The sequence below is a fragment of the Leuresthes tenuis genome, unplaced genomic scaffold (assembly GCF_036924035.1).
Source record: "Leuresthes tenuis unplaced genomic scaffold, fLeuTen1.0.hap1 SCAF_10, whole genome shotgun sequence".
Classification (NCBI taxonomy): Eukaryota; Metazoa; Chordata; class Actinopteri; order Atheriniformes; family Atherinopsidae; genus Leuresthes; species Leuresthes tenuis.
This window is the reverse complement of record NW_027325364.1, coordinates 23,288,819-23,309,948: the sequence shown is the minus strand read 5'-3', so window position 1 is coordinate 23,309,948 and position 21,130 is coordinate 23,288,819. Positions and strand designations below refer to the sequence as shown.

Here is a 21,130-nt window from a genome sequence, read left to right as displayed (position 1 = left end):
GTTTTTTAGCTGAAAGCTATTCTTCATCAAAGAGCTGAAATATGGCATTTGTGACTGACCCTCACAAACTGGAATACTTGCTGCAGCACAAGCGGCCGTAAGTGTTCTTTATACAACGGTATCATCTCGTTTAACTGATCTTAATCATGCTTTGTTGATCTCATCCAGGCTCGAGAGGCTCCAGAGGATTTTCAATAAAGTCCAGATGGAGTCAGGATTGTGCGATGAGCAGCTCACTCACCTGGAGAAGCTGCTGCAGACTGTAAGTCCTCCTTTAGTCTAATAGTTAAAATACCAAACCCCTGAGTACTTTACAAACGGCATGAAATCCAGATGATGACGATAAACGGTTGTTAAACCATGTGATGGTAGTCGCATCAAACTTCATTTTGTTTTTAAAACATTTTGAATATGGTAAAATGTTTAGCGGGAGATGAAAGCACGAGTTCATGTCTGATTATATTCTAGCTGATCTCACTCCATTTTAGTAAAACTTATGCTGAGAATCCATAGACAAATATTCACAAGAATCTCTAATCTCGTAAGACTTATTCATCCTTCACAGAGAAAAGCATTTTTGTTTCTAATATGTGTGGCACTAGAAAAGCTGAGGGATTAATATTTCTATTGACCGTCTTTCCTTCAGGACATTCGTCTGCTGAATGCAGGGAAACCAGCTCAGCACACTGCTGAAGTGGAGAGGGAGCTGGACAAGGCAGACAACATGATTCGCCTGCTCTTCAATGACGTGCAGCTCCTCAAGGATGGGCGCCACCCTCAGGCAGAACAGATGTACCGCAGGTAGGTGCCACGTATGCTGCATTCAGGTGATCTAACAGCGTGGTCAATATTTTTTTATAAAGCACAAGAACACAAGGAAAGCTCTTAAAGGAGATGAAGTGTGATGACTTTCTGCTAACAACTGGCTTTGTTTTTGATCTCTGCAGAGTTTATCGCCTCCATGAGCGCTTGGTGAACTTGCGCACTGACTACAACCTTCGTCTGAAATCTGCTGTAACCACTGCTCAGGTTTCCCTCACCCAGACTCCCAAGCAGACCACCATGAAGATGCGGCCAGAGGTAGATGATGTGACCCTGCGCTATGTCCAAGACTTGCTGGCCTGGGTGGAGGAGAACCAGCGCCGTATAGATGAAGCTGAGTGGGGATCAGATCTGCCCTCTGTGGAATCCCAGCTTGGCAGCCACAGAGGCCTGCATCAGACCGTGGAGGACTTTAAATCAAAGATTGAGCGTGCCAAGTCTGACGAGGTACAACAGTGATCATATCAGACCGTTGGCGCGAACTCCAGAATGTCTGACATTTACTTGAGTGTGTTGTCCCCTGCCTCCTGCTAATGTCTTTTCTGCTGTTACAGAGCCAGTTATCTCCTGTCAGCAAAGGCACTTACAGAGAATACCTTGGGAAGCTGGACCTTCAGTATGGAAAACTACTGGTAAATCCTTTTTATATTTCAAACATTTTTTTGTGGATGACATTCAGATTTTTGTCTAACTTTTTTTCTGAATTGTCTTCTCCCTCAGAACTCTTCCAAGTTTCGCCTGAGAAACTTGGACTCACTGCACAGCTTTGTCTCGGCTGCCACTAAGGAACTGATGTGGCTGAATGACAAAGAAGAAGAAGAGGTCAACTTTGATTGGAGTGACCGGAACACCAACATGACAACTAAAAAAGACAATTACTCTGTACGTTAGAAGTAGAACTTCTGCATTCGCTTATTTTTATCTCTAATTTCAGCTCTTGAGATTCTCTGACAGAGAGTGAATAAATATGAGTATTAACTTTGTCTTTTGGTCTCTTCAGGGTCTCATGCGAGAGCTGGAACTAAGGGAGAAGAAGGTCAATGATATCCAGGCTTTGGGAGACAAACTTGTCAAGGATGGACATCCCGGCAGGAAAACAGTTGAGGTGATTATATTAGAAATGTGGGCTGAAGCCACAGGCCAGCATATAGTTTACATCAAACTCACTCACCGTTATCGTGTCTTCTTTGTCTCTACTAGGCCTTCACATCTGCCCTGCAGACTCAGTGGAGCTGGATCCTCCAGCTGTGCTGCTGTGTAGAGGCTCACCTCAAAGAAAACACAGCCTACTACCAGGTGTGGAACACAGACTTCAGTTAACATAAATCTGTGGTTTTCCATTTATTCATTCATAAGCATTTGCACATATCTGTTGAGCTCAGTTTCTTAAACATGCTTACCATTACGTGACTCCTGTCTGTACAGTTCTTTGCTGATGTGAAAGAGGCTCAGGAACAAATGAGGAAAATACAAGAAAACATGAAAAAGAAATACAGCTGCGATCGCTCTACAACAGCCACACGCCTGGAGGACCTGCTGCAGGATGCTGTGGTGGGTAGATGTGCATGCTCACAGTCATGTGTTTACAACATGCACACATCCAGCTTAAACAGCTGGCGGTACTGACTTTCACTGTAAACTAATTATTACTTTTACCCAGCAGGAGGAGAAGGAACAGCTGAATGAATTCAAGACTCAGGTCACTGGCCTGAATAAGAGAGCCAGATCCATCATCCAGCTGAAACCTCGCAACCCCACCACCTCCGTCAAAGGCAAACTGCCCATTCAGGCTGTCTGTGACTTCAAGCAGCAGGAGGTTAGTATGACCAGCCAGTAGTGACACATAATTATTTATCAGCAGTCATTATTCCAACAGGGTGTTAAAAGGCTCCTTTTAATCTGTTTCAGATCACTGTCCATAAAGGAGAAGAGTGCGCGCTTCTCAACAACTCTCAACCTTTCAAGTGGAAGGTTTTGAACCGCTCTGGACACGAGGCGGTGGTTCCTTCTATCTGCTTCATGGTGCCGCCAGTCAACAAAGAGGCTGTGGACAGTGTGTCTAGGTGAGAATACAGAATCACCTGTGACCACCTTGTGAATATTATCTCTAATATTATTTTGTCTTTTAATTGTTGCATAATTCCCACTCTTTCTGCACTCTAGTCTGGATGCAGGTCATCAGCAGATGGTGTCCATGTGGCAGATGCTGCATATAAACATGAAGAGTCTGCTGTCATGGCAATACTTGATGAGAGACTTCACACAGATACGCACCTGGAACATCACCATGGTTGGCATTCACATTTCTAACTTCTAACTAAATAAATTAAACTCAAATAACTTGATTAGAATACTGAAACTAAATAAATGACTTGGACCCAAGGTTTTGAAGTATATAGCTGAAGAATGTGCAAGTATGGGTTTCAAAATGAACAAAAAGGGACAGGTTCATGCTTTAGCTATTTTTTTTGGACCATGAAATGAATCTGATTCCAAGTGAAAATACAACATTGAACACGAGTGGAAGTGTACTGAGGTAGTCCCACCTGTTAACTGGTCCTTCGTTCTTCTCTGCCCTGTTCAGTTAAAGACCATGAAACCAGAGGAATACCGGCTGGTCATGAGGAACCTGGAGCTCCACTACCAGGACTTTATGCGCGACAGCCAGGACTCGCAGATCTTTGGCCCCGATGACCGCATGCAGGTCGAGGAGGACTACACCAAGTCAACCCAGCATTTCGACAACCTGCTCCGCTCCATGGAGAAAGGTAAGATTTGTACCATAAAATTTTTTCATTTTTGGTATTTTTTGTTATTCATAGTTAGAAAAAGGGAATATACAATAATTGGATTGTACTTTTACAGTCTGTAATTGTCAATTCACCTTTCAGGACTAATGGTTGTTAGGCTCAAAGGTGAGTGACATAAAGCCAGCTGAAGCTACAGCTCACCAATTTGATGTGTGTAAACGCTTTCAAGCTTTAGATGTGATGTTCATGCACAAACATTCACGTCTAGATTAGTGTCATGTGTGACTGCATGTTGTCTGGCTCCCAATTTGCTTTTTTTTTTGGAGACTATGCACCAAATACAACCCATGTGTTGTGAATTAGGTGACAGTGTGTTCTTCTCTATGTCATTAAGTCCTATTTGATTATTTATACATGCAAAATAGCTTGTAGTACAGATGCAATGTGTATGGAGCTGTGTGTTTAAGACACAACACATGAGGAACTGCATGAGCGATGTAAATATATAATAAATGCACTGCAGCAGTGGTTTGAAGATGTGGTCAATGTTTGTGCAGACGTGACCACACCTCTGTTAGGTCACAGTTTCAAATCATGAGAATGACATGTTATATGGCCTGGTGCAATAAAGGAATTAACTTCTTTTTTTTTTTTTTTTTGCTTTCAAGTTTAATAAACTCTTAATTGTTCCACCTAACTTCAACAGCAAATCCATTCTCTCTGTGTCCTAATCTAATGCAAATGCTGTCATGCAGGTCAACAGGATGAGACTCTGTGTAAGAACTACATCTCTGAGCTGAAGGACCTGCGTCTGCGTATAGAGGACTGTGAGACTCAGACTGTGGCTCGGATCCGCAGACCAGTGGAAAAAGAAACTCTAAGAGAATGTTCTCAGAAAACAACACAGCAGAAGGTATTGAACTTAAATTTAGGCATGTTTAAAGAAACAAGCTAATTTATGCTGGGGTAGAAAAACATTAATTATGTAACTGATAACAGTTACATGTTATTTAACAGTTATTTAACAGTTACATGAAATTTAGCACTGTCCATATGCATACGTACTCAAATCCATGCCATAGGGTTGAGCAGAGAGAGCAGTGACAAGCGGAAGTAAGAGAAGTACAAGAAATGAGTTGCTTTAAGATCTTGAACTGAACTGTGGCTCAGTGGGAGTTTGATGACAGAGCTGCTGGAGGCACTTCTTCTGCAGATGTGCTGGTCCCCGCTGATCTGAGACTGTTAAAATGAAGCTATGCTTCTGGTTGATCCAGAGAATAGAATCCCACCACAGATTGATTTAATGAATTCTTTAAAGCACTGTTGCGTTGTTGCCTGGCTCAGATTTAATTCTGTTTAATGCTGCTTCATGTTGTTAACTCTGTCCTTTTTTTGTTGTTGTTGCACAGAAATGCCAAGGAGAGCTTGAGGGCCTCAAGAAGGACCTTGATAAGGTGTCTGTGAAGACACAACAAGTGTTGGCTGCCCCTCAGCAAACTGCCTCAGCTCCTGTGCTGCGGTCAGAGCTTGAACTCACTGTTCAGAAGATGGACCATGCCCACATGCTCTCCTCTGTTTATCTCGAGAAGTAAGTCCTCAACCCCTTACTCTGAACAGAAAATCTACCATTTCCTAATGCCCACCTCATTTTTTTAGCACCACACCTAACCTCATTTTTTATCCAATTCATTAACGCTTCTTTTTGTCAGGCTCAAGACTGTGGAAATGGTCATTCGTAACACACAGGGTGCAGAGGGAGTCCTAAAGCAGTATGAGGACTGCCTGCGGGAGGTTCACACTGTGCCCAGTGATATCAAAGAAGTTGAGGCTTACAGAACTAAGCTTAAGGTAAGAAGAAATGTTCTTAACAATATTGTGCAAAAAGTCACTCTGCACTGCACGGCACATGCATAACAGGTTTAAAAATATCCCAGATTGCTGGATTTCAGCCTTTTGCGACATTTGACCACATTTGCTCACAGCTGACTGTCCTTTTTTGTATTATGTTTACAGAAAATGCGAGCTGAGGCTGAAGGTGAACAGCCAGTGTTCGACTCCCTGGAAGAGGAGCTGAAGAAAGCCTCTGCTGTTAGTGACAAGATGTCCCGTGTTCACAGTGAGCGTGATGCTGAGCTGGATCACTACCGCCAGCTGATGTCCAGTCTACAGGACCGCTGGAAGGCGGTGTTCACACAAATCGACCTCCGTCAGAGAGAGCTCGAGCAGCTTGGCCGGCAGCTGGGTTACTATCGCGAGAGCTACGATTGGCTAATCCGGTGGATTGCTGACGCCAAGCAAAGGCAGGAGAAGATCCAGGCTGTGCCCATCACTGACAGCAAAACTCTGAAAGATCAGCTTGCCCAGGAGAAGGTATATTGTATAAACTGCAAAAAACTTTTTGTTTGTTTGTTTCCATGTGAAATTCAAGAACTTAACTTTTACTTTGAATTATTTTTCAAAACAGAAACTCCTGGAAGAGATTGAACAGAACAAAGAAAAAGTTGATGAATGCCAGAAGTATGCCAAAGCATATATTGATACTATCAAGGTAAGACTTAAACAACACTGGTTTGCATGCTTTTTGTGTGTATAGTAAAAATGAACATTTAGTGGCACCGTTTGGGACATAACTGATCTTTTTTTATACAAACAGGACTACGAACTCCAGTTGGTTGCCTACAAAGCTCAGGTGGAGCCCCTTGCTTCTCCCCTGAAGAAAACCAAGATGGATTCTGCTTCTGACACCATCATTCAGGAGGTGTGTTTTTATGAACTAATACGTTTATATGAGTGGAACCCATTTGCCGGAACTTTACCCATTTGTAAATGCTGTTTGTTTCTACCTGCATTAGTATGTAACACTGAGGACCCGGTACAGTGAGCTAATGACTCTGACGAGTCAGTACATCAAGTTCATCACCGACACACAGCGCCGCCTGGAGGACGAGGAGGTGCGTGACAACTGGCTGAGGGTCCCAAACAAACTGAAATCTAACACTAATCTAACCAAGCAAATAAAACAGTCCACAAACAACACAGATTCACCACGGCTCACCCAAATGCATGCAAGCACGCACACATGCACTTTTCTTTGTGTGTCTGTCACAAACACACATATTACATTTAATGTACGGATGACAAATAGTTCCTTTGCACCGGGTTTGCATGAAACATGGGCATGCTGTAGCTGACTTATTCGCTAGGGAAGCAAGTCTTTTTTGGAGCCTATCTTTGGCTCCCAGTAAAGATCATATCATAACCATAATGTGTTGAAACAGGCGTTAAATCAAAATGACTGTAAACAGATACAATCCATATGATCCAAGTGAATAAGGTATCAAAGGACATTATTCACATAGGAGCTATACTGAGGACACAACGTTCAATCTCTAAAACTGGAATTAGCTGACACAGCACAGTGTATGTTCATACATGTGTTAACTCTTTCATTTCCATCCATTTCACATTTGCCATTGTAGATTTAGAAGGAGGGGTTCTTTCTTTCACTTCTTTCAGTTTCTTTCTTATCCCGCTGGCAAACTATTTTTTCCTGAGGTTAAACTCAAAGTTTTAACTCAACAGCTCAGTTATGTTATCATTGATTTCATTTCTCTTTCTTTTTCTTAAATCTAAATTAACTCAAATTTAAAGATTTACATTCTTTTCTAACCTGATGTTTTGTTTGTGTCCTTGCTTCTTTTAACTGCTTGCCAGTGCTTTGCCATGATGAATGCTTAACTTGTTTGAGCATTAAAAAGGTAAATTATTCAGTGTCTCGGGTGCCTCCGTACTCTACAGTCCCCATTCCCTCTATCATCCCAGCATCTATTCTTCTCTCAAGCTGCTTTTTTGACTTTCCTCTGCATATGTTTTCTGGAGTCTTCTGGAGAAATACTGCTCTAATATCCTTACTGACAGCATAGACTATAATAGTTTTGCTCTGTTAACAGAGTTTTAGTTAAACTTTTTGAAGTCCTAAGCTGGTTTGCTAACTAACAGTTACTTCACTTGAACATTTCATCTTTGACTTCGTCTCTCCTTTCTATTCTATTTCATCACAGTTTGTGATTTAAAGAACCCCCAGTGCGTGGGAAGAGATAAAAACCAGTCTAAGAGAATAGTGTGACTGTAACTCAAAGCATTTCGACTTTATAGTGGAAAAATAATTCAAATGTTCCCACACTTACCAAACACTGTTTAAGGGACTTAAACAGACTATATTTATGTGAGACAGGAAGCCGCCAGCTGACTGAAAACATCTGTTACAGACATATTTCAGGAGTGATCATACAACATTTAAGTGTGGGAAATGCACACATTGTTTTACAGTGAATTATTTTAAATGTAACACAAAGTTAGAGCTACAGCTACAGCTGCATGCCATGATTTTTCTTGCTGTGTTGTGAAGTGATATTTTGTTTCCATACATTATTTGACACATCCACATCTTTAATTTTTCCTGAATTGTCTTGTCATGTTTATCACTGCATCATGAATTTAACATCACTTTGATGAATGTGCATCTAATTTGCATCTAGTGGTTGATCTTTTCTTTAAGCTAATTTTAACATTAACATTGCCAGGTAATACAGTACATTAAGTTGCTCTGAAACAAGTGTGTTTTGACTGAGATTTCTAAAGTAATAACCCTTTTAATCCACACTGTTTTTGGGCTGGTTAATGTAAATTATTACCTTTAACCAATCGTGCTTGATTATAATCCTTTCTTTACCATTTGCTTCCACTAATGCAGAAAGCTGCAAAGAAACTCAAAGCGGAAGAGCAGAAAAAGATGGCGGAGATGCAGGCTGAGTTAGACAAACAGAAGCAGTTAGCTGAATCACACGCGAAGGCCATTGCTAAAGCTGAGAAAGAGGCTCAAGAGCTGAAGCTCAGAATGCAGGAAGAAGTAAGCAGGAGAGAAACGGCTGCTGTAGATGCAGAAAAGCAAAAGCACAATATCCAGCAGGAGCTCCACGAGCTCAAAAACCTCTCAGAGCAGCAGATCAAAGACAAAAGTCAGCTGGTGGATGAAGCTCTTAAAAGCCGGTCCAAGATTGAGGAGGAAATCCACCTCATCAGGATCCAACTTGAGACGACTGTAAAACAAAAGTCAACTGCAGAGTCTGAGCTCAAGCAGCTTCGCAATAGAGCAGCTGAGGCTGAGAATCTCAGAAAGGCTGCCCAGGAGGAGGCTGAGAAGCTCCGTAAACAAGTCAATGAAGAGACACAGAAAAAGCGCGCAGCAGAGGAGGAACTCAAATGCAAATCTGAGGCAGAGAAGGAAGCTGCCAAGCAAAAACAAAAAGCTCTTGAAGACCTTGAGAACCTCAGGAGACAGGCCGAGGAGGCTGAGAGGCAAGTCAAACAAGCAGAGACTGAAAAAGAGAGACAAATCAAGGTGGCTCATGAGGCTGCCCAGAAGAGTGCTGCCATTGAGCTCCAGAGCAAACACATTTCTTTTGTGGAAAAGACCTCAAAGTTGGAGGAATCACTCAAGCAAGAGCATGGTGCTGTCCTTCAGCTGCAACAAGATGCAACTCGTCTAAAAAAAAAACAGGAGGATGCAGAAAATGCCAGAGAAGAGGCCGAAAAGGAGCTTGAAAAATGGAGGCAGAAAGCTAATGAGGCCCTTCGTCTAAGACTCCAAGCTGAAGAGGAAGCACATAAAAAGAGCCTCGCTCAAGAAGAAGCTGAGAAACAAAAGGAGGAGGCAGAGCGTGAGGCTAAGAAGAGAGCCAAAGCTGAGGACTCAGCGCTCAAGCAGAAGGATATGGCCGAGAGAGAACTTGAGAGGCAGAGGAAGGTGGCTGAGAGCACAGCTCAGCAGAAGCTCACAGCAGAACAGGAACTCATTCGACTCAGGGCAGACTTTGACCATGCAGAGCAACAGAGATCCCTCCTGGAGGATGAACTTTACCGCCTGAAGAACGAAGTTGCAGCCGCTCAGCAACAAAGAAAACAGCTGGAGGATGAACTGGCCAAAGTTAGGAGTGAGATGGATTTACTCGTCCAGATGAAGTCTAAAGCAGAAAAGGAGTCCATGTCCAACACGGAGAAGAGCAAACAACTTTTTGAAGCAGAAGCCGCCAAGATGAGGGACCTGGCTGAGGAGGCAAGTAAGCTTCGATCCATTGCAGAGGAGGCCAAACATCAGCGGCAAATTGCAGAGGAAGAGGCAGCTCGTCAGAGAGCAGAGGCTGAGAGGATTCTCAAAGAGAAGCTTGCTGCAATCAGTGATGCCACAAAATTAAAAACAGAGGCTGAGATTGCCCTTAAAGAGAAGGAAGCTGAAAACGAGAGACTTAGGCGGCAAGCTGAAGACGAGGCTTACCAGAGAAAAGCTCTTGAGGACCAGGCCAACCAACACAAGCAAGAGATTGAGGAGAAGATAGTCCTACTGAAAAAGTCATCTGAGGCTGAAATGGAAAGACAAAGGGCATTAGTGGATGATACTCTCAAGCAGAGGCGGGCTGTAGAAGAAGAAATCCGAATCCTTAAGCTGAACTTTGAAAAGGCTTCATCTGGAAAACTTGATCTGGAGCTAGAACTGAATAAGCTCAAAAACATTGCAGAGGAAACTCAACAAAGCAAGCTCAGAGCAGAGGAGGAGGCAGAGAAACTCAGGAAGCTTGCTCTTGAAGAAGAGAACAGGAGGAGAGAAGCAGAGGAAAAGGTCAAAAAGATTGCTGCTGCAGAAGAAGAGGCAGCCAGACAACGCAAGATAGCCCAAGAGGAGCTTGAACGGCTGAAAAAGAGAGCTGAAGATGCCAGAAAGCAGAAAGACATGGCTGACAAAGAGGCAGAAGAACAGATCATTGTTGCCCAACAAGCAGCTCAGAAGTGCAGCGCAGCTGAGCAGCAAGTGCAAAGTGTCCTTGCTCAACAGAAGGAGGATAGCATTGTGCAGAAGAAGCTTAAAGAAGAGTATGAGAAAGCCAAGAAGCTGGCCAAAGAAGCAGAAGCTGCAAAGGAGAAGGCTGAAAGAGAGGCAGCTCTTCTCCGTCAACAAGCAGAAGAAGCAGAACGGCAGAAGGCTGCTGCAGAGCAAGAAGCTGCAAGCCAAGCCAAAGCTCAGGAAGATGCTGAAAGGTTGAGGAAGGAGGCCGAGTTCGAAGCTGCCAAGCTAGCACAAGCAGAAGCGGCAGCACTCAAGCAGAAACAACAAGCTGATGCTGAAATGGCAAAGCATAAAAAACTGGCCGAGCAAACATTAAAACAAAAGTTCCAGGTAGAGCAAGAGCTCACGAAGGTCAAGCTTAAACTTGATGAAACCGATAATCAGAAATCTGTCCTAGACGAAGAGCTGCAGCGCCTAAAGGATGAGGTTGATGATGCTGTCAAGCAAAGGGGCCAGGTGGAGGAGGAGCTTTTTAAAGTCAAGGTTCAAATGGAAGAACTACTCAAACTGAAAATCAGAATTGAGGAGGAAAATCAGCGTCTCATCAAAAAAGACAAGGACAACACACAAAAATTCCTCGCTGAGGAGGCTGAGAATATGAAAAAGCTTGCAGAGGACGCTGCCAGGCTTAGTGTTGAGGCCCAAGAGGCTGCACGCTTGAGGCAGATTGCAGAAGAAGACCTCAATCAGCAGAGAGCGCTTGCTGATAAAATGCTTAAAGAGAAAATGCAGGCGATACAAGAAGCCTCCAGACTCAAAGCTGAGGCAGAGATGCTTCAAAGGCAGAAAGACTTGGCTCAGGAACAGGCGCAAAAGCTCCTGGAGGATAAACAACTAATGCAGCAGCGTCTGGAGGAGGAAACGGAGGAATACCAGCGCTCACTCGAAGCAGAGAGGAAAAGGCAACTGGAGATCAAAGCTGAAGCGGAAAATCTCAAACTTCAGGTTTCTCAGCTCAGTGAAGCCCAGGCCAAAGCGGAAGAGGAGGCCAAAAAATTCAGGAATCAAGCCAATACAATCGCTGCCCGTCTTCATGAGACCGAAATTGCAACCAAAGAAAAAATGACTGTAGTTGAAAGACTGGAATTTGAGAGACTAAATACCAGCAAAGAGGCAGATGATTTACGCAAAGCTATCGCAGACCTAGAGAACGAGAAGGCTAGACTGAAAAAGGAGGCCGAAGACCTTCAAAATAAGTCTAAAGAGGTATTGTGTCAAAAATGGCATAGCAGAGCAGCTCATGCCATTGTTAACTCTGTCAAAAGACTAACTCTCTTCTTCTGAAAATTTCCTTTATTCCTGTCTCTGATAACACTAACCATAATTCATATTTTTTATTTTGAAGATTTTCATTTTGACAGTGCACTGTGCTCATGCAGATCATATCCTGAATGCCTCCTCGTGTCCTGGAATGTTTCTCCGTTTTCAGACGCACATCCTACGTCTTCCACCACAAAGCTTATTCTAAACTTTATCAAATCGGCTCAGTTTAAAGAGCCATTGTTTTTAAATTGATGGTAGACAAATCTTGAACCTTACTTCCAGCCAAAAGTTTCAGCTTCTAAAATATTTTGCTGAGGTGTTGCAATACTTGTATATCCTACCTGACATCATCATTAAACAAACAAGTGGGCATTAGCGTGATGCTTAAGACATGAAGACATGGAACAGCCCTTTCCTACCTTTTGCATCAGCTGTAGCATTAAAACACACCCCCAGGTTTGTCCATCATCCCCCAAAGTAGCGTGGAGAATTGGAATGTTACATGCTTTAAAGTTCCTAGAGTTCATGCACATTAGCTTAGTCTGTCCAATTTATTTTCTTTGAAGTTAGAAATATACATTAGGTATAACTGTTGTAACACATTGGGGTGTAACTAACACATAATAGAAATAATGATGTCCAACACTTAAATACTAAATAATACTAAATGATTCTAATTAAATGATAGAGGTGTAGTAGCAAAAAATAAAATTCTTTACTGGGCTGAAAGAAGTGATAGTCATCACAATGGCATAATGTAAAAAAAACACTTGTAGTAAAATATGCAACAATCTACAAAATAACTTTTGATTTTGTTGTCATTCTATGTGTCATACTCCATAATGAGAAAATGTGTGACTTTTTTTTAATTACTGCATCTCTTTAGGGCAAACGTCCACTACTTACTTTTGTTCTGGGTCCTACAGTATTGCTTGAAAGTTTAACAACGCTTTTTCTGTATGATCAGAATGTAAACATCTCTAGTTATACAAATATGACTCACATATTGTACATGGTCATTTATGTATTGAGGAAAAGGAGCTTATATGGCATATCTGTGAGTGGCAAATGTATGTTGTTTGATCTCTTTTTGCAGCAACAACTGCAGACATATCTGAAGGGAATGTTGATAAGTCCTGTTTATCAGCTTGTTCTGTTAATGGCTCTGCCCATATGAAATACTCACATTCCGTCCTGCCTTGTGATAGACTCACGACCTGTCCAGGGTGTACCCCGCCTCGCGCCCAATGGCAGCTGGGAAAGGCTCCAGCAAAAGAGGCAGAACCATGATACTCCAACCATTGTGTTTCACAGATGGGAGAAGGTGTTTTTATGCTGAAATGCCAAATTCCCTCTCAACATTACTCATTAAAACTAAAGAGTTTTTCTTATTCATCTACAAAACTCTTTTTCGTTTGGTTTCTGGGTTGTCCAAATATACACAAACTCCAGAAACCAATCTCTCGTTCTAAAATTTGTCCTGTCTGATGAGCAACGACTCTTTTTCTGTCCGCAGAAACCTCTTTTGTTTGTGCCATAGTAATCTTACAAAAAAAAAGGAAGGTTCCTACGGACACCTTATTGTCCTCCATTTGTTTGAAAACACCTGACTGTTATTTTACCTTGAAAATAACTGCCAATCCTAGTTTTAAATACTTTGTGTATGTTGGACCACTTTCTTACTATATAAATGACCAATTATGACATGTTTGTCTTATTTAAGTTTTCTTAATTTCCTTTTTGGACTTTCAAAAACTAGTATGAAAACAAGCACCACTCCATGTCACTCCTTAGAGATGAGAACTACAAGTGTTTTACTTTTTGACTTTAATTTATTTATTCACTCATTTATTCTTTGCATACATATTGTTTTGGAATACAGTCTAGATCAGACTCTAAGACGTTATTGTCAATCATTCTTTGTAATATATTTTTTGTGAAGTTTAAATTTGTTTTCAAGTACTTACTCATATGCCGCCCTCATAAAGAATTAAGGATTTAAGCTTTAACTATATGTTAAAGAATGTCACTAGTGTGTTTTAAAGAAGTTTGAGAATCTTGTTTAAAAAAATTTAACAAATAAAAATGTGGGAGGGGTGTAATCTTAAAATATATTAAAGATTATCTATCTAGAGAAAAAGCACAGCCATGGAATGATTTAATTAAATGATTAGTGTAGCCTATTTGCATAAGCAGAGTGCATTGTACAGTTTAAATTAAATAACTGAAAAAACAGCTTAACAAAAAAAAATGTATAACATACGTGTCACAGCTATGAATCTCTTGTAACTAATGTTCTCTTTTCTTCTGTCAGATGGCTGATGCCCAGCAGAAACAAATCGAGCATGAAAAGACAGTGCTCCAACAGACATTCCTGACAGAAAAAGAGAATCTATTAAAGAAAGAGAAGCTCATTGAAGATGAGAAGAAGAGGCTTGAGAGTCAGTTTGAGGAGGAAGTGAGAAAGGCAAAGGCTCTTAAAGATGAACAGGAACGCCAGAAACAGCAGATGGAGGAGGAGAAGAAGAAACTTCAGGCTACCATGGACGCAGCCCTCAACAAACAGAAAGAGACAGAGCAAGAAATGCTGATCAGACAAAAACAAATGCAAGAACTGGAGAAGAAGAGGCTAGAGCAAGAACAGATTCTTGGGGAGGAGAACAAGAAATTGCGTGAGAAACTACAGCAGCTTGAGGAAGCCCAGAAAGACCAGCACAAAGAGCTCATCCACGTAACAACGGTTGAAACAACAAAAAAAGTTTACAATGGTCAAAGTGCCAGTGACATGTTAGATGGTGTTGACAAGAGGCCAGATCCATTAGCATTTGATGGCATCCGTGAAAAGGTACCGGCGAGCAGACTTCGTGACCTTGGTCTTTTACCCACAAAGGACTTTGACAAGCTGAAAAACGGCAAAATCACAGCTCAAGAGCTTGGTGAGACTGAAAATCTTAAAAGGATTCTCAAAGGAAAGAGCGCCATTGCAGGTGTTTTGACACCAACTAATCAAAAAATGTCAATCTATCAAGCATCAAAAGAAAAGAAGATCACCCCTGGCACAGCCATGATACTGCTGGAGGCACAGGCAGCTACGGGCTACATTTTAGACCCCATCAAGAATCAGAAACTTTCTGTTAATGAGGCTGTCAAGGAAGGCTTGATTGGCCCTGAACTACACAACAAAATGCTTTCAGCTGAGAGAGCGGTTGTTGGTTACAAAGATCCATACACAGGTGGAAAGATCTCCGTATTTGAAGCAATGAAGAAGGGTCTGATGGAACATGATCATGCTATCAGAGTCCTTGAGGCTCAGATTGCTACTGGCGGCATCATTGACCCTATCAACAGTCACCGTGTACCCGATGAAACAGCCTATAAACAAGGACAGTATGATGCAGAAATGAGTAAGATTATGCAGAAACCTTCAGATGATTCAAAGGGATACTTTGACCCCAGCACTCAGGAACCTTTGACATATTCTGAGCTGATGGCAAGATGCAATACTGACCCAGAGACCAATCTGTTACTCTTACCAATCACAGACAAGGCTGCTCAGTGCTCCAGCATATACACAGAAGAAGAGACCAAAGACGTGTTCAGCAAAACAACAGTGTCTGTGCCATTTGGAAGATTCAAGGGGAAAACTGTCACCATTTGGGAGATAATAAACTCTGAGTACTTCACTGAAGATCAGAAGAGGGATCTTCTCCGTCAGTACAAGACAGGCAAAATCACAATCGAAAAGATCATTAAGATTGTGATTACGGTGGCTGAGGAGAGAGAGAAGAAGAAAGAAATCACCTTTGATGGTCTGAGGGCACCTGTCCCTGCCAGCGAGCTTCTGGAATCTAAAGTCATTGATAAAGATCTGTACAACAAATTGCACAAGGGGAATATAACCGTCAAAGAGGTCTCAGAGATGGAACCAGTCCGCAAGGCACTGAGGGGGACTAACTGCATTGCAGGTGTAATCATTGATTCATTCAAGGAGACAATGTCCTTCTATCAAGCTATGAAGAAGAACATGATCAAGACCAGTTTTGCCTTGAATATGCTTGAAGCCCAAGCAGGAACAGGCTATGTGGTTGACCCCGTTCACAACCAGAAGTACACTGTTGATGAGGCTGTCAAAGCAGGTGTTGTTGGTCCTGAGCTGCATGAAAAGCTCCTGTCTGCAGAGAGAGCTGTTACAGGCTACAAAGATCCCTACACTGGAAAGACTGTATCTCTTTTCCAGGCAATGAAAAAAGATCTCATTCCTAAAGAGCAAGGTATCCGATTGCTCGATGCTCAAATGACCACTGGTGGGATCATTGATCCAGTAAAGAGCCATCATATCCCTCATGATGTAGCCTGCAAGAGAAATTATTTTGATGATAAAATGAAACAGTCCCTGAGCAGCCCAACTGATGAAACTAAATGTTTCTTTGACCCAAACACAAAAGAACACATCACATACTCCCAGCTCTTTAAAAGATGTGTGACTGCAAAGGAAACTGGTCTCCAGCTTCTTCATCTTTCTGATGAAGCAATCAATGATAAGGAGGAGACAGTATACACTGAAGCCCAAACAAAAGAGGCTATGACTCAGGCAACTCTGGAGCTTGACTCTGGACCATTTAAGGGCAGGAAGATGACCCTCTGGGAAATTATCAACTCTGAGTATATCACTGAGGAACAGAGGCTTGACCTGCTCAGACAGTTCCGGTCAGGAAAGGTTACAATTGAAAAGATAATTAAGATTATTATCACCATAGTGGATGAGAAAGAAGCTAAGAAAAAGGAACAGTCTAGCTTTAAGGGACTCAGAGCTCCTGTCCCAGCAGGTTCTCTTTATGATTCTAAGATCATTGACAAGCCAACCTTTGACCTTCTTCAACAAGGTAAAACAACACCTAAACAAATTAGTGAGAATCCCAACGTCAGTAAATATCTGCAGGGCACCGAAAGCATTGCTGGCATTTACCTTGAGCCTACAAAGGAGAAAATAAGCATTTATCAAGCTATGAAGAAAAAGCTCCTCAGACACAACACTGGTCTTTCACTTCTTGAAGCTCAGGTTGCAACTGGGTTCATTGTAGATCCAGTGAGAAACCAATGCCTATCAGTAGATGAAGCAGTTAAATCAGGCCTTGTTGGCCCAGAGCTTCATGAGAAACTCCTCTCTGCAGAAAAAGCTGTCACTGGCTACAAAGATCCATTCACTGGCAAGAAAATCTCCCTCTTTGAAGCAGTGGAAAAAGATCTCATCCTGAAAGAACATGCCATGCCCCTGCTGGAGGCTCAGATGGTCAGTGGAGGAATCATTGATCCTGTAAATAGCCACCGTGTACCCATGGATGTTGCATATCGGAAGAACATTTTCAGCAAAGACATTGCAAAGACCTTATCTGAACCATCGGATGATAACAAGGCTTTCTCAGATCCAGAGACAGATGAGAATGTAACCTATAGGCAGTTAAAAGAGAAATGCCAAAGAGATACAGACACAGGCCTGTACATCCTCCCACTCTCCAAGCCTCAGTCTCCAACTGTCGTAGAGAAGACATACCTTTATACAGAAGAACAGACCCAGAGCGATCTGACAAGCACCCAAATTGACATTCCGATTGAGGGCCTTGCTGACAAACCAATGAACCTCTGGGATGTGATGAACTCAAATTTGCTTCCAGAGCAGGAGAGGCAGAGACTCATGAGTGAATACCGCTCTGGTAATATCACTAAAGAGCGCATGATCATCATTATTATTGAGATAATGGAGCAAAGAGAGATCATCAGAAATGACAGTCCACTGTCATATAAGACTCTGAGGAGAAGAATAACTATTGAGGAGCTCTACAATGCCCGAATCATTGACATGGAGACATACAATCTTCTGAAACAAGGCAAGAGAAATATCCGCGACATAATGGAGATGACCAGTGTGAAACAGTATCTCTACGGCACTGGCTGTGTTGCTGGAGTCACTACAGACTCAAGCTCCAAGATAAGTATATACCAAGCAATGAAGAGAGGTTTTCTTCAACCAGAAATAGGCCTCAGCCTTCTAGAAGCCCAAGCTGCAACAGGATTTATTGTAGATCCAGTGAAGAATGAGACACTCACTGTTGATGAAGCTGTTCGTAAGGATATTGTTGGACCTGAGATCCACGATAAACTTCTTTCAGCTGAAAGAGCTGTCACTGGATACAAAGATCCATACAGTGGAAAAACCATATCTCTTTTCCAGGCCATGAAAAAGGATCTTGTTCCAGAGGATTATGCTCTGAAAATGTTGGAGGCTCAAACTGCCACTGGTGGCGTTATTGATCCAGAATTCCAGTTCCACCTGTCTGCGGACATTGCTTTGCAAAGAGGTTATATCAACAAGGAAACCAACGAGAAACTGACTGATGAAGTTAAAGGGTTTGTTGACCCAGTCACTGACGAGAAAGTGTCATATGCAGAGCTGCTCAAGAGATGCAAGCTAGACAGTGGATTGCGCCTGCTCTCCCTGGGAGACAAGAGACTGACATTCAAGGGCCTGAGAAAACAGATCACAATGGAGGAGTTGATTCGCTCACAAATTATTGACCAGCAGACAGTCACTGAATTAAACGAAGGCCTCCTTTCAGTGGAAGAGGTTAGCAATAGACTGTCAAGATACCTTCAGGGTACAGGTTGTATTGCCGGTGTATTTTTGGAGTCCTCAAAAGAACGTCTATCAATATACCAGGCCATGAAGAAGAACATGATTCGGCCAGGAACTGCATTTGAACTCCTTGAGGCCCAAGCAGCTACAGGGTACGTCATCGATCCAATCAAGAACCTTAAACTGACCGTCCATGAATCTGTGAAGATGGGAATTGTTGGTCCGGAATTTAAAGACAAGCTTTTTTCTGCTGAGCGTGCAGTGACCGGGTACAGAGATCCTTATTCAGGCAAAACGATCTCCCTGTTCCAGGCTATGAAAAAGGGGCTCATCTTAAAAGATCATGGCATCCGCCTCCTGGAAGCCCAGATTGCGACTGGTGGAATTATTGACCCGGAGGAAAGTCATCGTCTTCCAGTTGAAGTGGCATACAAACGTGGCTTCTTTGATGAGGAAATGAATGAGATTCTGTCAGATCCATCTGATGACACCAAAGGCTTCTTTGACCCTAACACTGAGGAAAACCTAACCTACCTCCAGCTGATGGACAGGTGCATCACTGATCCTGACACTGGCCTGGTGCTCCTGCTACTGAAAGAAAAGAAGCGGGAAAGGAAGACCTCCTCCAAATCCTCAGTTCGTAAGCGCAGAGTTGTCATCGTAGACCCAGAAACTGGCAAAGAAATGACTGTATATGAGGCCTACAGAAAGGGACTGATTGACCATCAAACCTACTTGGAGCTTTCTGAGCAAGAGTGTGAGTGGGAGGAAATCACAATGACTTCCTCCGATGGCACTGTGAAATCCATAATCATCGACAGAAGGTCAGGTAGACAGTATGATGTTGATGACGCCATTTCACGTGGACTCATTGACCAGAACTCTCTTGATACATACCGATCTGGAAACCTATCTATCACAGAGTTCGCTGATATGCTTTCTGGAAACATGGGAGGCTTCCGTTCACGCTCTTCCTCATTTGGTTCCACCACCGGTTCCACTTACTCCTCCTCAATGAGCCCCATACCCTCCGTTAAACCACCTGCAGTCATATGGAATGACCCATCGGAGGAAACTGGACCCATAGCAGGAATATTGGACACAGACACATTGGAGAAAGTGTCTATCACTGAGGCGATACGCAGAAACCTAGTAGACAACATCACAGGCCAGAGATTGTTGGAGGCCCAAGCCTGCACAGGAGGAATAATTGACCCCACCAGTGGAGAGAGATTCACAGTCGCTGATGCTACAGAGAAAGATTTGGTGGATAAAGTCATGGTTGATCGTCTCAACCTGGCCCAAAAAGCTTTCAATGGCTTTGAAGACCCCAGAACTAAAGTGAAGATGTCTGCCTCCCAGGCCCTGAAGAAGGGCTGGCTGTATTATGAGGCTGGGCAGCGTTTCCTTGAGGTCCAGTATCTGACCGGTGGACTTATTGAGCCTGATGTTGAGAGCAGAGTGTCCATAGATGAATCCATCAGGAAGGGAACAATCGATGCCCGCACTGCCCAGAAATTGAGAGATGTCAGTGCTTATTCTAAATATCTAACATGTCCAAAAACCAAACTAAAAATCTCCTTCAAAGATGCCATGGACAAAAGCATGGTCGAAGAAGGATCTGGCCTACGGCTTCTGGAGGCCTCTTCACAATCTAGTAAAGGCCTCTACAGTCCCTACAATGCCAGTGGCCCTGGATCTGCATACGGCTCTCGAACTGGCTCAAGGACCGGATCACGATCAGGCTCCAGAAGAGGCAGCTTTGATGCTGGCTCTGGCTTTAGCATGAACCTTTCATCCACCTCCTTCACATCCTCATCAAGCTACTCCCGTAGATTCTAAGTAGCTAGTTCTGTCCTTAATAACTAGTGACTGAGAACCAATAATACTAATGCACTTTACAGCTGCATTTCTAACAGGAAAAAATAGTTACAGTAACAAAGGAAATATAAGTTATTTATTCGTCATTGCATGAGGTCACACAAATTGCCTGGGCTATTGAATTATTTTTCATATACAGAATGTGTGTGGAAACACAAACCTCTTCTACGGGGACATAACCAAGAATTGCTAAATATGTAGAATATGAATTTCTTGTAGTACTGATTACCATATTTTTCAAAGAAAAGCATGATAGTTTTGCTATTTTTAAGTGACCAGAGTTATCATTTTTACACCTGTTCAAAAGATGTATACTAGTGCTTTTTAAAACTAATATATGCTGTATGTAATATCTTGTTTCTTTTGAAATTCAAATTTTTTTGTCTATTTTCTAACTTTTTTGACAACAGTAGTTATGACATACTGAATGTCCACTTAGTTCTAATGTTTTTAACTAAAACGTAAAGATGTCTTGAAAACTTCTGAATGCTTTAGGAGTATGGCCAGAGGATGCGTTAATGTTTTGTTTTGTTTTTTTGTCATACGTTGCCTGGGTAACAGTACACTGAACCCAGTAAATAGCAGCACAGATTACACCAATTAAAACATTACACAATGTAACACCACTGGAATCCAACATTGAAAAGAAGTGCCAAAATTAAAATTATGCAATAGTTCCAAAACTAGTTTCACATCTGTTATTATTCCTGGCCATTTCGACTCAGTGGAAAGGTTAATTGCTTCATTGTTTTACACACCTCAAATTTTGGATTGCTCATATCATTAAAACAAGTGTTCCTGCCACATCCCAAGATGATCCCAGACTCAATCCTGCTCCTTCTCACAGACCTGCCGCCTGTTCCTTTCATTCTTGTAAGTTCA

At 42.3% G+C, this 21,130-nt stretch overlaps 1 protein-coding gene across 15 annotated transcripts in view; it reads left to right on the top strand.

Annotated features, from left to right (window-relative positions):
- plecb (plectin b) overlaps nucleotides 1-21,130 on the top strand; it is a 102,283-nt gene that overhangs the window by 80,017 nt on the left and 1,136 nt on the right. For 7 of the 15 annotated variants that reach the window (XM_072394793.1, XM_072394787.1, XM_072394785.1 and 4 more), the window contains exons 12-33: nucleotides 169-262; nucleotides 647-801; nucleotides 948-1,269; nucleotides 1,377-1,454; nucleotides 1,543-1,704; nucleotides 1,823-1,927; nucleotides 2,023-2,118; nucleotides 2,248-2,373; nucleotides 2,483-2,638; nucleotides 2,731-2,885; nucleotides 2,986-3,112; nucleotides 3,407-3,590; nucleotides 3,714-3,737; nucleotides 4,328-4,485; nucleotides 4,982-5,160; nucleotides 5,282-5,420; nucleotides 5,586-5,942; nucleotides 6,037-6,120; nucleotides 6,226-6,330; nucleotides 6,425-6,523; nucleotides 8,326-11,679; nucleotides 14,051-21,121. In XM_072394793.1, coding sequence (XP_072250894.1) covers nucleotides 169-262; nucleotides 647-801; nucleotides 948-1,269; nucleotides 1,377-1,454; nucleotides 1,543-1,704; nucleotides 1,823-1,927; nucleotides 2,023-2,118; nucleotides 2,248-2,373; nucleotides 2,483-2,638; nucleotides 2,731-2,885; nucleotides 2,986-3,112; nucleotides 3,407-3,590; nucleotides 3,714-3,737; nucleotides 4,328-4,485; nucleotides 4,982-5,160; nucleotides 5,282-5,420; nucleotides 5,586-5,942; nucleotides 6,037-6,120; nucleotides 6,226-6,330; nucleotides 6,425-6,523; nucleotides 8,326-11,679; nucleotides 14,051-20,209 — 12,418 coding nt within the window. In that variant the 3' untranslated portion in view covers nucleotides 20,210-21,121. The remainder of the gene's footprint in view (nucleotides 1-168; nucleotides 263-646; nucleotides 802-947; nucleotides 1,270-1,376; nucleotides 1,455-1,542; nucleotides 1,705-1,822; nucleotides 1,928-2,022; nucleotides 2,119-2,247; nucleotides 2,374-2,482; nucleotides 2,639-2,730; nucleotides 2,886-2,985; nucleotides 3,113-3,406; nucleotides 3,591-3,713; nucleotides 3,738-4,327; nucleotides 4,486-4,981; nucleotides 5,161-5,281; nucleotides 5,421-5,585; nucleotides 5,943-6,036; nucleotides 6,121-6,225; nucleotides 6,331-6,424; nucleotides 6,524-8,325; nucleotides 11,680-14,050; nucleotides 21,122-21,130) is intronic. The other 8 variants (XM_072394788.1, XM_072394786.1, XM_072394790.1 and 5 more) reach the window with 5 other exon arrangements.